General features: G+C 40.6%; 1 protein-coding gene across 1 annotated transcript in view; it reads left to right on the forward strand.

Moving 5' to 3' along the window:
- ttn.2 (titin, tandem duplicate 2) overlaps nucleotides 1-14,914 on the forward strand; it is a 229,072-nt gene that overhangs the window by 73,301 nt on the left and 140,857 nt on the right. The window contains 34 exon segments of the mRNA XM_037790082.1: nucleotides 723-1,010; nucleotides 1,148-1,426; nucleotides 2,487-2,768; nucleotides 3,776-4,054; nucleotides 4,295-4,392; nucleotides 4,394-4,583; nucleotides 7,546-7,628; nucleotides 7,631-7,673; nucleotides 7,676-7,761; nucleotides 7,763-7,799; nucleotides 7,802-7,834; nucleotides 7,977-8,258; nucleotides 8,988-9,013; nucleotides 9,015-9,059; nucleotides 9,061-9,139; nucleotides 9,142-9,276; nucleotides 10,543-10,650; nucleotides 10,916-10,998; nucleotides 11,000-11,056; nucleotides 11,058-11,102; nucleotides 11,104-11,161; nucleotides 11,267-11,370; nucleotides 11,373-11,411; nucleotides 11,414-11,485; nucleotides 11,578-11,661; nucleotides 11,751-11,972; nucleotides 11,974-12,019; nucleotides 13,640-13,674; nucleotides 13,676-13,807; nucleotides 13,809-13,902; nucleotides 14,218-14,259; nucleotides 14,262-14,426; nucleotides 14,624-14,701; nucleotides 14,798-14,824. Coding sequence (XP_037646010.1) covers nucleotides 723-1,010; nucleotides 1,148-1,426; nucleotides 2,487-2,768; nucleotides 3,776-4,054; nucleotides 4,295-4,392; nucleotides 4,394-4,583; nucleotides 7,546-7,628; nucleotides 7,631-7,673; nucleotides 7,676-7,761; nucleotides 7,763-7,799; nucleotides 7,802-7,834; nucleotides 7,977-8,258; nucleotides 8,988-9,013; nucleotides 9,015-9,059; nucleotides 9,061-9,139; nucleotides 9,142-9,276; nucleotides 10,543-10,650; nucleotides 10,916-10,998; nucleotides 11,000-11,056; nucleotides 11,058-11,102; nucleotides 11,104-11,161; nucleotides 11,267-11,370; nucleotides 11,373-11,411; nucleotides 11,414-11,485; nucleotides 11,578-11,661; nucleotides 11,751-11,972; nucleotides 11,974-12,019; nucleotides 13,640-13,674; nucleotides 13,676-13,807; nucleotides 13,809-13,902; nucleotides 14,218-14,259; nucleotides 14,262-14,426; nucleotides 14,624-14,701; nucleotides 14,798-14,824 — 3,756 coding nt within the window.

Consider the following 14,914-nt stretch of genomic DNA (forward strand, 5'->3'; position numbering starts at 1 on the left):
ATAAATACATTTAAAAATAAAGAATAAATGCAAAAATAAAGAAAAATTTATAAAAAATAATACAAATAAATATATAAATTAATAAAAGGGAAAATTAAACAGAAGAGTAAATAAATAAGGGAATCAATACAAAAATAAATACAGAAGCAAATTAAAACAAATGTAATTTTTTGCTATATTTGATCAATTAATTAATGGCCACATTTATTTTTAATATTATTTTTGCTATATTAAATGACATATTTATTTATCACAGCCCATGAATGATTACAGTTCCTTGCCTCGGGGGATATTATTGAGGAGGAAACCTGCCAACATCAGCATATTGGTGAAATGGTAGAATATAAAGAAAATAAAACAGAAATAAATAAGGGGTCAAGTGCAAAGGGAAAGTCATGCATAAATAAATGCATCAATACATACAATTAAAAATAAATGCAATAAATAAATAAATACATAAATGAATGAAAAGGAAAATTAAACGCGAGCAAATAAATAATTTAACAGAAGTTCTCAGATATGAAATGTTGCTTCAACAGAAGCAGCCGTGACAGAACGTTGTCTAAATAACACCCAGAGATATCTGATTAAAGAACGTATTGATCTGACCAGACATTTCATTGGGTAGCGTTGTGTTTAGCGTTGTAGATCCCCGCCGTGTGACTGACGGCTCGTTTACTGCTGATGCAGCACTAACTTCCTGTCCCCCCACCCCCCATCAGATAAGATCGTCCCGCCGTCGTTCTCCAGGAAGCTGAAGGACTGTAACACCGTGGTCGGAGCGGCGGGAGAGATGGAGTGTAAAGTGTCGGGCTCCCCCCCGTTCACCATCTCGTGGTACCACGACGGCGAGGAGATCCAGAGCGGACCCAACTACGAGATCTCCTTCAGCAACAACAGCTGCTCCTGCAGAGTGTCCACGCTGAAGCTCTCCGACTCCGGAGCCTACAAGTGTAGAGCTGTGAACAAGGCCGGGTCCAGTGAGACCACCGCCGCCCTGGAGGTCAAAGGTCAGAGACACTCCTCTGTATCATCTGCAGCAAAGCATCATGGTCTATCAGATCACTGTAACTCCTCTACATCCTGTTGACTGGTCTAATATTCCTCCGTGTCTGACGGCTTCCTGTCTGCCTCCCCCCCCCCCCAGAGCCTCCATCCTTCGTGGTGCCCCCCCAGCCGGTGGAAGCCATGCCCGGCTCTGACGTGACCTTCTCGGCGATAGTGAAGGGCAGCGCCCCGCTCAGACTGAAGTGGTTCAGAGGAGCCAAGGAGATCGTGTCTGGACGGAGCTGCAGCTTCTCTCTGAAGGACAACCAGGTGATCCTGGAGCTCTTCAAGGTCGACGCCTCGCAGGCCGGAGAGTACACCTGTCAGGTGATCAACGACGCCGGCAAGGAGAGCTGCCCCGTCAACCTCACCGTCAAAGGTCAGACATCAGCAGTATTAATAATAATAATAATAATAATAATAATAAATATGAATTATAGTATTATTATTATTATTATTATTATTATTAATAATAATAATAATAATATTAATTATAGTATTATTATTATTTTTATTATTATTAGTGAGAGCTGCCCCGTCAACCTCACCGTCAAAGGTCAGACATCAACATCATGGTTCTACTATAAAGTATAATAATATATAGTTATTTATATGTCAGGTATTAATGAAAAGTACTTCTGTTGAGGCAGAATGCTACCTGTTATTGTTATTATTATTATTATTATTATTATTATTATTATTATTATTATTGTATTAATGTTACTGATGCATTACAGTGGAGCTAATTTAAAATACTTAATTGTAAAAATACATCAGATTTTAGAAGTAAAAAGTAAAATATTTCACAACAAGTAATAATACTTTGAAACTGAACCTCTGAACTTGAGTAAAAAAAAATTAAAAAATGAAGGATAAATAAATAAATATGTCATTAAATGCAGCAAAAGTAATATTATAATAGAAATGTAGCCGTTAATTAATTAATTGATAAAATGTGACATAAATTGATATTTCTGTTTTAATTTGCTTCTTCATTTATTTATCTTTGTATTAATTCCCTTAATTATTTACTTTTCTGTGTAATTTTCCCTTTTATTCATGCTTTAATTGTTATCAATTGATTAATACGTAATAAGTTTTATCAGGATAACATTTATCAGTTTATTAAACTGATAAATGTTATCCTGATAAAACTTTATTCATCTGTTCTTTATTCATAAACACAAGACAGAAAACTATTCAGCTCAGACTTCTGTTATATATATCTATATAGATATATAGATATCTGTTGTTCTTTACAACGTCGTGTTTCAGAGACAATTAATCTAACAACATGTGGAGCAGCTGTATTTACATATCTCTGAGGTGATATAAAATGTCCCTTTCTATCAGACAACACGAGTCCTTCTCTAGACGCGTCCCGTCTGACTCTTTGTGTCTTTGTTTTGTCCTCGTTGTGTCCTCGTTGTGTCTCTCAGAGCCGGCGGCGTTCTCTAAGAAGCTGAAGGACGTGTCGGTGGAGAAGGGTAAAGCGTTAACGTTGGAGTGCACGTACACGGGCACGCCTAAGATCACGGTGACGTGGTTGAAAGACGGCCAGCAGATCTTCGCCTCCTACAGATACAACGTGACGACGACGGAGAGCTCCTGCATCCTGGAGTGTCTCAGCACCGACGACAAGGACGCCGCCGGGACCTACTCCTGCCAGGTGTCCAACGACGCCGGCAAGGACACGTGTGACGCCGTCATCTCCATCCTCGGTTAGTTCATCATAATAACAATAATAATAATAATAATAATAATAATAATAATAATAATACATTTGATCTGGTTAGTTCTACTTATGTTAAATGATGATAATGATTTGAATGATGACTTGATTTAAAGAAGATTAAAATGTCAGTTTGGAGAGATGTTACCGCGGCGTGTCCGGGCCACCGTAGGTCACAACTAATAATACTTACAGAGCGGGAGAGGACGGTAATATCTGGAGGAAAAACTCTGAATTTCAGAGATAAAAGTCATAAATCTACGACTTAAATCTCAGAGAATATTTACATTTTTCTCTCGTAAATTTACCACTTTAATGTCAGAGAATTTCTAAAAAATTGTTTTTATAAATTTTGCGACTTAATCTCAGAAAAATCTTTGAAAGATTTAATAATAATTAATAAATTGACTTCTTTAATCTATCTTTAAGAGTATCTAAGTTTTTCTTTAATCTTGTAAATGATTAGTTTTCTCTCAGATTATTTCCTCCCCGTCTCTTTAATTATTATTTTCTTTCCTAGTCTTTTTCTCATATATTTCAGATTTTAATCTCAGATAATATCCCAGTGTTTTTCTTTAATCTTGTAATTTTTTTTAAAGTGTTTTCTGAGATTATTCCCCTCCTCCTCGTCTCTTTAATTATTATTATTTGACCTACAATGACCTGAAGACGCCGTCGTATATCTGACTGCTTTTCAGACACGAAGACCTGTCATTAGCTTAGCTTAGCTCAGCTCACTGCGTCTCTGTGGGATGGGTAGCAGCTCCAGTCACCCTGATGGTTGGTTTATTAAAGTCTGTATGTATTTCTGAAGTTATTAATAACATGTGATCAGACGGTCCCTCATACTCTATCAGACAGCTAAAGAAAGAACCGATCCAGCTCCTGTGTGGTGACGGTGACGATGACGTCATCAGGTAGTGTGTTCAGTACCGGCGTTGACCAGCAGGCGTCAGGCTTCACTCAGACGTTTCCTTCCTGTTTGTGTCCCCACAGAGCCTCCGTACTTCGTGGAGTCTCTGGAGCCGATGGAGGTGACCTCGGGAGACGCCGTCTGTCTCAAGTGTCAGGTGGCGGGAACTCCTGAGATCAAGGTGTCCTGGTTCAAGGCCGACGGCAAAGTCCGGTCCAGCCCGACCTGTAGACTGGAGTACAGTAAGGGGGTCGCCTGCCTGAAGCTCAGCAAGACCTCCAAGGCCGACGTGGGAGAGTACACCTGCAAGGCCGAGAACCAGATCGGATCCGCCGCATCCACCTGCAGGATCAACGTGCTCGGTGAGCACCTCAGTACAGTAGTACTAGAGTACTAGAGTACAGTAGTATTGAAGTACTAGAGTACTACAGTACTAGAGTAGAGTAGTACTGGAGTACTAGCTTACAGTAGTACTGGAGTACTAGAGTAAAATAGTACTATAGTACAGTAGTACTGGAGTACTAGAGTACTATAGTAAATGTACTTCCCAGCACTCTAGGTAGTTACCATAGTAACGGTGTCTCCGTCTCTGCGTCCTCCAGAGGCCAAGACGCCGCCGTCCTTCCCGAAGAAGATCACCAGCCTGCAGCAGACGGAGGGTCAGGCGGTGCGGTTCGAATGCCGTGTCGCCGGCTCGTCCCCCCGTCGACGTGTCGTGGCTGAAGGACGGCGAGCCTCTGAAGCCGGGCGCAGACTTCTCCATGCTCTATGATGACAACACGGCCGTGCTGGAGATCAGCCGCGGCGAGATGAAGCATTCTGGGGAATACACCTGCGTGGCCACCAACAGCGTCGGCTCCGCTTCCTGCAGAGCCAAGCTCACGCTGCAAGGTCGTAATACCGCCTGCTGATTGGTCCGTTTCAATACGGCACAAAGAGTCTTCTGGTCAGGTTGAAGCACAGTTTATCAACTTCCTCCGTCCTCCGACCTCTGACCTTTCACCTCTGACCTCGTTTATTAATCCAAAATCACCTTCAAGTCACCTCACTTCGCTTCACTTCACTTTACTTTACTTCACTTTAACTTTACTTTACTTTAACTTTAACTTTACTTTACTTTAACTTTACTTTACCTCACTTTAACTTTACTTTACTTCACTTTACTTTACTTTACTTTACTTTACCTCACTTTAACTTTACTTCACTTCACTTTACTTTACTTCACTTCACTTCACTTCACTTTACTTTACTTAATTTACTCTAACTTCACTTCACTTCAATTCACTTCACTTCACTTTACTTTACTTTACTTCACCTCACTTTACTTCACTTTAACTTCACTTCACTTCACTTTAACTTTAACTTTACTTCACTTTACTTTGCTTTACTTTACTTCACTTCACTTTAACTTTACTTTAACTTCACTTTAACTTTACTTTAACTTCACTTTAACTTTACTTTACTTCACTTCACTTTACTTTACTTTACTTTACTTCACTTTTACTTCACTTCACTTTACCTTACTTTACTTTAACTTCACTTCAATTTACTTTACTTTACTTTACTTTACTTTACTTTACTTCACTTTAACTTCACTTCACTTCACTTCACTTTAACTTTACTTTAACTTCACTTCACTTCGCTTAACTTCACTTTAACTTTACTTTACTTTACTTCACTTCACCTCACTTTACTTCACTTTAACTTCACTTCACTTCACTTTAAATTTACTTTACTTTACTTCACTTCACTTTACTTTGCTTTACTTTACTTTAACTTCACTTCGCTTCACTTCACTTTAACTTTACTTTACTTCACCTCACTTTACTTCACCTTTACTTTAACTTCACTTCACTTCACTTTACTTTACTTTACTTCACTTCACTCTACTTAACTTTAACTTTAACTTTACTTTACTTCACTTCACTTTAACTTTACTTTAACTTCACTTCGCTTCACTTCACTTTAACTTCGCTTCACTTTAACTTCACTTCACTTAACTTTAACTTTACTTTACTTCACTTCACTTCACTTCACTTTACTTTACTTCACTTTTACTTCACTTTACTTTAACTTCACTTCACTTTACTTCACTTTACTTTACTTTACTTAACTTCACTTTAACCTCACTTCACCTCACTTTACTTTAACTTTACTTCACTTCACTTCACTTTAACTTTAATTTAACTTCACTTCGCTTCACTTCACTTTAACTTTATTGTACTTCATTTCACTTTACTTCACTTCACTTTAACTTTACTTTACTTCACTTCACTTTAACTTTAATTTAACTTCACTTCGCTTCACTTCACTTTAACTTTATTGTACTTCATTTCACTTTACTTCACTTTACTTTACTTTACTTTACTTTACTTCCCTTTAACTTTACTTTAACTTCGCTTCACTTCACTTTAACTTTACTGTACTTCACTTTAACTTTACTTTAACTTCGCTTCGCTTCACTTTAACTTTACTGTACTGTACTTCATTTCACTTTACTTCACTTTACTTCACTTCACTTTAACTTTACTTCACTTCACTTCACTTTACTTTACTTTACTTTACTTTACTTTACTTTACTTTACTTTACTTCACTTAACTTTACTTTACTTCACTTCACTTCACTTCACTTCACTTCACTTTACTTTACTTTACTTTACTTTACTTTACTTTACTTTACTTTACTTTACTTTACTTTACTTCACTTTAGTTTACTTTACTTCACTTTAGTTTACTTTACTTTACTTTATGAGTTGATATCAGGAGCAGAGTGGAATCTGGAACACAGATCAGATGTTTGTAGATCATCAGAGAGAATCTTTGCCTCCTGGACGCGTCGGTATTCAGTTTACTGCGTCACAAACAGTTTCTATGACAACAGAAAGGTTAGTCTATGTATGGAGGACAAAACCTGCCAAAATAAAAAATTAACGAATAAATAAATGACTCAATAAATTAATAAATGTTGCAAATATTATGTAAAAAATGAATGTAGCCATTAATTAATTGATCAAATGTGACAAATAGATATTTCTGTGTTAATTTGCTTCTATATTTGTTTATGTTTGTATTAATTCCCTTATTTATTTACTCTTCTGCCTAATTTTCCCCTATATTTATTTATGTATTTATTTATGTATTTATCTGTATTCATTTTTAGATTGATTAATTTATTATTATTTTTAATGCATGTATTTATTTATGTATTTTTGTATTGAAATAAATGCAGATATAATAAATAAAAAAACAAAATAAACTAACAAATAAAAATAAATGCAAAATACAAAATATATATTTTTTATTAATCTTTCAATCAATTTATTTATTTATTCAATATTTATTTTCAAATGCATGTATTTATTTGTTTATGTATTTTTGCATTGAAATAAATGCAAATATACATAAATAAAAATCAATAAACAAATTGAATAAATAAAAATAAATGCAAAAATAAATTTAAATAAATTTAAAAATAATTAAAATAAATACATAAATTGATAAAAGGGAAAAATTAAACAGAAGCGTAAATAAATAAGGGAATTAATACAAAGATAAATAAATAAAGACACAAATGAAAACAGAAATATTAATTAACTCACATTTCATCAATTAATTAATGGCTACATTTATTTTAATATTATTTTTGCTGCATTTAATGACATATTTATTTATTGATTGATTTATTTTAGATTTTGTCAGGTTCCGTCTTCCATACCTGAGGTTCTGTAGTAAAATGAGTGGTACCGTTTTCTCGGTTCTGGTGTCGTCCGTCTCAACACTGAGAGATGTTGTGTGATGCTGAACTCTTCCTCTTCCTCTTCCTCTTCCTCTTCCTCCCGCTCTTCCACGGCAGAGCCCAGATACCCGCCGCTCTTTGACAGGAAGTTGTCACCGCAGGAGGTGACGGTGGGCGACAGCATCGAGCTGGAGTGTCACAGATGACCGGCTCCGCCCCCATCAAGGTCACATGGTCCAAAGACCACAAGACATCCGGTCGGGGGGGAACTACAAGATGAGCTGTGTGGAGGACACCCCCCACCTGACCATCGTGAAGGCCGATAAAGGCGACAACGGGACGCTACTTCTGCCACGCCGCCAACGACGTGGGCAGGACTCTTGTTCCTCTGACATCACGGTCAAAGGTATTTAACCCGGGTCACCTGACCCCCTCTTCTTTAACCCCCCCCCCCCCTTTAGAGGCGGTTCTTAGCGTGGAGGAAACCAGCTTCCTCTCCTCACCGCCGCTCTCTTCTTCTTCTTCTTCTCTGCTCCTCAGAGCGGAAGACCCTCCGGTGTTCACCAAGAAGCCGTCGGAGAACATGGAGGACACGGAGGGACGCCTGGTGAAGATAGAGGGACGCGTCTCCGGCTCGCAGCCCATCGCCGTCAGCTGGTTCAAAGACGACGACGAGATCCACGGCTCCGACAAATACGACATCAGCTTCAAGAGCAACGTGGCCGTGCTGTGCATCAAGAGCAGCCGGCTGACGGACAGCGGGCGCTACTCCTGTCGCGCCGCCAACGAAGCCGGAAAGATCTCCTGCGACGTCACCGTGGGGATCTCAGGTGGAGCAGCAGATCAATACACAACTAATCATCTAGTTACTGACGTCACCGTGGAGATCTCAGGTGGAGCAGATCAATACACAACTAACCATCTAGTTACTGACGTCACCGTGGAGATCTCAGGTGAAGCAGATCAATACACAACTAACCATCTAGTTACTGACGTCACCGTGGAGATCTCAGGTGGAGCAGATCAATACACAACTAATCATCTAGTTACTGGCGTCACCGTGGAGATCTCAGGTGGAGCAGATCAATACACAACTAATCATGTAGTTCATAATCTCTGAGATTAAAGTCGTAAATTTATGATAAACAAACTTGTATATATTATTTAAAAGAAAAAAATGTAGATGATCTTTTTTGTAAGATGTAGTTTTGTGTATTTAAAGTACGAGCTCTTAATGGGGTAATTATTAAATCTAGGGTCGTCACTCTTTACCTCCCATACCCCGTCATAGTTTTACTGTTGAATCAGGACGTTATAAGTCAGTTAAATATCTGATATTAAATATGTGGTAGTAATTATGAGATCACATTGTCTATATGTAATGTAAGATATGGATCCCAGAGTGTTCTAATCTCTTCAGATGGATGTGACGTTGTGACGTTGTGACTGTGTGAACGTAGAACAGCTTCATGTTGGTTGTATTTCCTGTTTGACGTTCCTGTAGGAGATCCTGATGGATCAGATGTTTGGATATTAAAACCGTCCGTTGTCTCCCACAGAGTCTAAGAAGCCTCCGGTGTTCGAACGTCCCTCTGAAACCGGTGACGGTGGACGAGGGCGACCGTCTGAGTCCTCCGGTGTCACGTCTGCGGCTCGCCGCCGCTGAAGATCCAGTGGATGAAGGACCGGAAGGACCTGACGTCTGCCGGCAGCACAAGATCAGCTTCTCCGACGGGACAGCGTGTCTGGAGATCGGCGCCGCGTCCCGACACGACGCCGGCGATTACCTCTGCAAGGCCACCAACGATGCCGGCAGCGAGTTCTGTAAAGCCAAGGTCACCGTCAAAGGTACGAAATACTGTTCAAATACACCGACCTTATTATATTAATATACACTTAATATGAAATGATGAGCTCTTTAACAGGTCAGATTACAGGCTGCTGATTAATGATCATTATGTTTTCACAATGGAATACATGAACTACATAAATCATAATTATTATATTATATATATGATGACTTATAGAGTTTACTGTTGATTCAAGTACGACAGCGATTAAGGCCGTTGTAGCTAAAAAAACACTTATTACGGTGCTGAATATTCTCTGAGATTAAAGTTGTACATTTAGGAGAAAAGAAAGTAGGATATTCTTTGAGATTAAAGTGTTAAATTTACGTAAAAAAAGAAAATTTCTAAATTTACGAGGAAACAAATAAAATATTCTCTGAGATTAAAGTTGTTAATTTACAAGTAAAAACTGAAAAATATACAAAAATAAATTAAATATTTACTGAGATCAAGGTCGTACATTTAGGAGAAAACAAATTTGGTTATTCTTTGAATTAAAATGTTAAATTTACAAGAAAAAACTAAAAATTTACTAGGAAAAAGTTATACATAGAATATTCTCGGAGATTAAAATCGTAAATTTGCAAGAAGAAACTGACAAATATAGAAGAATAAGAGAGAACATTCTCTGAGGTTAAAGTTGTAAATTTACTTCAAAGAAATTACAAATTTGCAAGAAAAAACTTGGATGCTGATGATAATCTGATGATAATCTGGTGATAATCTGATGATAATGTGGTGATAATCTGATGATAATGTGGTGATAATCTGGTGATAATCTGATGATATCTGATGATCATCTGGTGATAATCTGATGATAATCTGATGATAATGTGGTGATAATCTGATGATAATCTGATGATAATCTGGTGTTAACCTGGTGATAATCTGGTGATTCTGTTCTAAAGTGACGAGTATATCCTGACTGATAAACCAGAGTATAATTTGATGAGGTCATCCATCTTCCCCCCCTCCCCGGCTCTGGTATTATTATTATTTTGACCTACAGTGGTTCTAACACACCGTCATATTCTAGATGTTATAAATCAGTTGAATATTCTATCCAGTCAGATATGAAGCAGCTCCACCTGGTGGACTCTGTAAGGAACTCCTCCAGACAGATTCATCATCATGGCTCCAGTTTACTGACAATCTTTAGGATTAATGAGCTCCTTTTGTAGTTCAGTAGTTATTAAGACACAGTGATGTAAAACAGAGAGAGTATATATTTATATTAAACTGCATCTCGTTGTTGGTGTTTCAGAGAAACCCGGAGCAGCTCCGTCTCCAGCTGAAGCTCCAGCTGCTCCCACCAAGAAACTGGAAAATCTGTTCTTCATCGAGGAGCCCAGAACGACCCACGCCACCGAGAGTGAGACGCACAGCATTATATATACAATAAAATATATACAACATGATACAAATAACATCATATATACAATATAATATATAAATAACAGACCGCTAGTGTAGTGTGCGGTGTAGTGGATGTAGTGGATGTGGTGATGTGGTGGAGGTGGTGGATTTAGTGGTTACGGTGGAGGAGGTGGTGATGTGGTGGAGGTGGTGTAACAAACACATTTCATCCTGTCGCCATGAGAGTAAATATAGAAACTAACCCCCCCGCCGCTCCACAGAGGGCACCGCCACCTTCATCGCCAAAGTTGGCGGCGACCCGATCCCCAGCGTGAAGTGGATGAAGGGGAAGTGGAGGCAGATCAACGCACGGCGGACGCATCTCCATCGAGCAGAAGGGCCAGGAGTCCAAGCTGGAGATCAAAAGAGGTCACCAAGTCGGACTCGGGTCAGTACCGCTGCGTCGCCCGCCAACAAGCACGGAGAGATCGAGTGCAGCGCCGACATGCACGTGGACGAGAAGAAAGGAGGCGGCCCAGCTGGAGGGAGACCTCCGGGCCAAACTCAAGAAGTGAGTTTATACTATGATCATCTTCTTTAATCCGTCAGCGGCTTCATGTTCTGATGAATTCACTTTAAACTCGTCTTCGTCTTCGTTCTCAGGACGCCGTCGAAGCAGAAGAGTCCTCAGGAGGAGAAGGACATCGACATCGTGGAGCTGCTGAGGAACGTCGACCCCCAAAAGAGTACGAGAAGTACGCCCGTATGTACGGCATCACACGGACTACCGCGGCCTGCTGCAGGCCATCGAGCAGCTGAAGAAGGAGAAGGCTGAAGAAAGTGGACGACCGGTAACGCTCCGCTCAGCCGGCTCCTCTGATTGGTCGGTTGTCTGTGGCGTCCCCATGAATAACGTGCTGCTGGTTGTTGTTGTTGTTGACAGGAAGTGGAACGTGGAGACAGAGAGTCTGATGAGGACATGGCCCGACTGGTGGCCGACCTGCAGAAGAGGATGGAGAGGACCGAGGTCAGGACGCGTTCACTGGCTGCTGGGAAATCACAGAGTTATTATATAGAATGTTATTAAAGGTTCCCGTCTGTTTGTTGCTCCTGCAGCCCGTCACCGTGGTGAAGGACATCTCCGATCAGTCCGTCTTCACCAACAAGGAGGCGGTGTTTGAGTGCGAGGTGAAGATTAACTACCCAGAGATCACTCTGTCCTGGTACAAGGGAACCCAGAAACTGGACACCAGCGACAAGTACGACATCAGCATCAGCGGCGACCGCCACCTGCTCAAGATCAAGAGGTGCCAGGCGTCCGACCAGGGCAACTACCGGGGTGGTCTGTGGGCCGCACATCTCCAGCGCCAAGCTCGCCGTCACGGGTCAGTACCGGTACCGTAATATGTCACATCATAACGTTCACATCGGTCCACTAGAGTCCTTCTGTTGTGTCTGTCCAGATGATGACGGTGTGTTCAAGGAGCTGCAGGTTTTATCTACTCTAATGTTAGCATGTCCAGCTAATAACCTCGAGTCAGAGGTGGAATACTTCAGTAGAAGTAGTAATACCGCAGCGTAGAAATACTCTAATACAAGTAAAAGTTCTGCAACCAAAGCTGTACTTAAAAGGAAAAATGTCCACTTGTATGTGGATGTCCCGTAAGTGTTGATGCTAGAAATGGTTGATTGAAGCGATAAAGTCCTCAGTGCTGCTGTATCGACCCAGACAGCTTATTAATCATTAAAAAAATTAATTTAACTAACAAAATATTCTTCTTCATTCCATATTTGTTGGCGTTTAGCCTTTCAGAAACAACATTTGGCCAATCTAACAGCAATCTAACAAATATTACATTACATTTATTTAACACTATTATAGTAAACAAAGAAAAGATCATATTTGTTGGGCGTTTAGCCTTTCAAAACAACATTTGGGCCTGTATTAACAGGGCCGTTTAGCAGAAATCTAACAAATATTACATTTATTTAACACTTTTATAGTAAACAGAAAATAGATCATATTTATCTGCATTTGCTTCACTTTACGTTGACTAAACTGACGAGTTTTATTCGTTAAAGACTCGTTTAATTCACTGAATCACCTGATTTTCCTTGAAGATTTGTAATTTTTAAGGCTGATGATTTATTGATGGTTTATCTTTTCTCAGATACAAGAAAGTACTCACAGGCGTTCAAAAGAAACGCCTTAAAAATTACAAATCCTTAAACAAAATCAGGTAATTCAGTGAATAAATGAGTCTTTAACGAATAGAACTAGTCAGTTTAGTCAACGTAAAGTGAAGCTAATGCAGATAAATATGATATTTATTTTGTTTACTATAATAGTGTTAAATAAATGTAATGTAATATTTGTCAGATTGCTGCCAGACCACCCTGTTAACACAGCTACAGGCCCCAATGTTGTTTTGAAAGGCTAAATGCCAACAAATATGAAATGAAGAAGAAAATTGTGTTAGTTCAATGAATTTTTGAATGATTACTCAGCTTTCTGGGTCGATATATCAGCACTGAGGACTTTATTGCTTCAATCGACGACATTTACCGTCAACACTGACGGGACGTCCACAGAGAAAATGGCGAAATTTCCCTTTCAGTAAAAGTACAAAAGTATCAGCATCAAAATATACTCAAAAGTAAAAGTACTCAGAATAATCTATATTATATTCCTGGATATTATGATTGATGCTTTAATGATGCAGCTTGTAAAGGTGAAGCTTGTAAAGGTGAAGCTGGTAAGGTTGAAGCTGGTAAAGGTGGAGCTACTTTTAATGTCTTAACAACCAACGATGTACTCAGCCGATGTATTTGTCCAACCCTAGTACAAGTATGAATTAGCAGAAAATGGTACTAAAGCAGAGTACTTGGGTAAATGTACTCAGTGACAGGGGACATTACGTGTCCCCGATAGCACATCCAGGTGTTTGGTGACGCTCAGGCGACCTCCTAACTGACGCTTCCTGTTTCCTCTCTTTGTCTTGCAGAGGCGGAGGTTGAGAAGCACCTGCAGGACACTTCGGGGTAAGGAAGGCCAGCCGTGCACTCTGTCTTGTCAGTTGTCCATCCCTAACGTAGAGGCTCAGTGGTTTAGAAACGGCCAGCGGTTAGAGATGAAGGGCCGGTACACCGTCCGAGGTGAAACACAAAGGTCCAGAAGCTTCTGATCCGAGACCTGAAGACCGAAGACCAGGCCGGTACAGCTGCAGGTACCAACACCTGGAGTCCTCGGCCGACCTCTGGGTGGAAGGTTTGTACCCGGAACCTTCTGGATGTTCTAACCTCTTACCGACCCCCCCCCCCCCTTCACTAACGTTGGACTGGGGACTCTTTTTTGTCTTTCTTCTGGGGTTCTGTCTTAACCCTCTTCCCGCCTCTCCTCTCCTGGATTATCTTGCAAAAACAATCTACCCGCCATCTTGTCGTCCGTTGTGTTCTTCCGTTGGTGTCGTCACCATAACGTCCCATAAGCCGCCTCTAACCGTGTGGATGTTGTTGTGTCGATTGAAACGCTACCATTCTGTGATGAGCACACTGACCGTCTCACGTCTGTATCTGTTTCTAGCTGAACAAATTCATTTCACCAAACGCATCCACAACATCGAAGTCACGAGCGCCAGGCGGCCACCTTCGAGTGCGAGGTGTCCTTCGACAACGCTATCGTGTCGTGGTACAAAGACACCTGGGAGCTGAGAGAGAGCCCCAAGTACAACTTCACGAGCGAGGGCCGAAGACATTTCATGGTCATCCGAAACGTGACCGTCGAAGACGAAGGTGTGTAGAGCGCCGCCGGGCCCCAGAGGCCCGTCTCAGAGGCCCGTCCTCAGAGGCCCGTCTCAGAGGCTCGTCCTCAGAGGCCCGTCTCAGAGGCCCGTCCCTCAGAGGCCCGTCTCAGAGACCTGCTGCAGATTCTTTTGCCGTCACTGTTTTTGTGCTGGTTGTTGACCGTGTTCATTGATAATCCCGTGTAGGCGTGTACTCGGTCATTGTGCGGTTGGAGCCCAGAGGAGAGGCTAAGAGCACAGCTGAGCTTTATTTATCTGGCAAAGGTAACAGTTCCAGGTCAGACGAACACCTTTCTGTGTTTCAGCTTCTGCGTGCTTCAGTGTTTAACGCCTTCTTCACTTCTTCCTCCTTCTTCACAGAGATTGAGTTAGCGATGGTTCCCTTCGGTAAGTATCTGATCTTCTAGACAACTTTAATCCGTCAGAGACATTTCAGGGAAATCCTCTCGTTCTCCGTCTTCACCAGTCATCATGTTT

Source organism: Sebastes umbrosus, chromosome 13 (assembly GCF_015220745.1).
Source record: "Sebastes umbrosus isolate fSebUmb1 chromosome 13, fSebUmb1.pri, whole genome shotgun sequence".
Lineage (NCBI taxonomy): Eukaryota > Metazoa > Chordata > Actinopteri > Perciformes > Sebastidae > Sebastes > Sebastes umbrosus.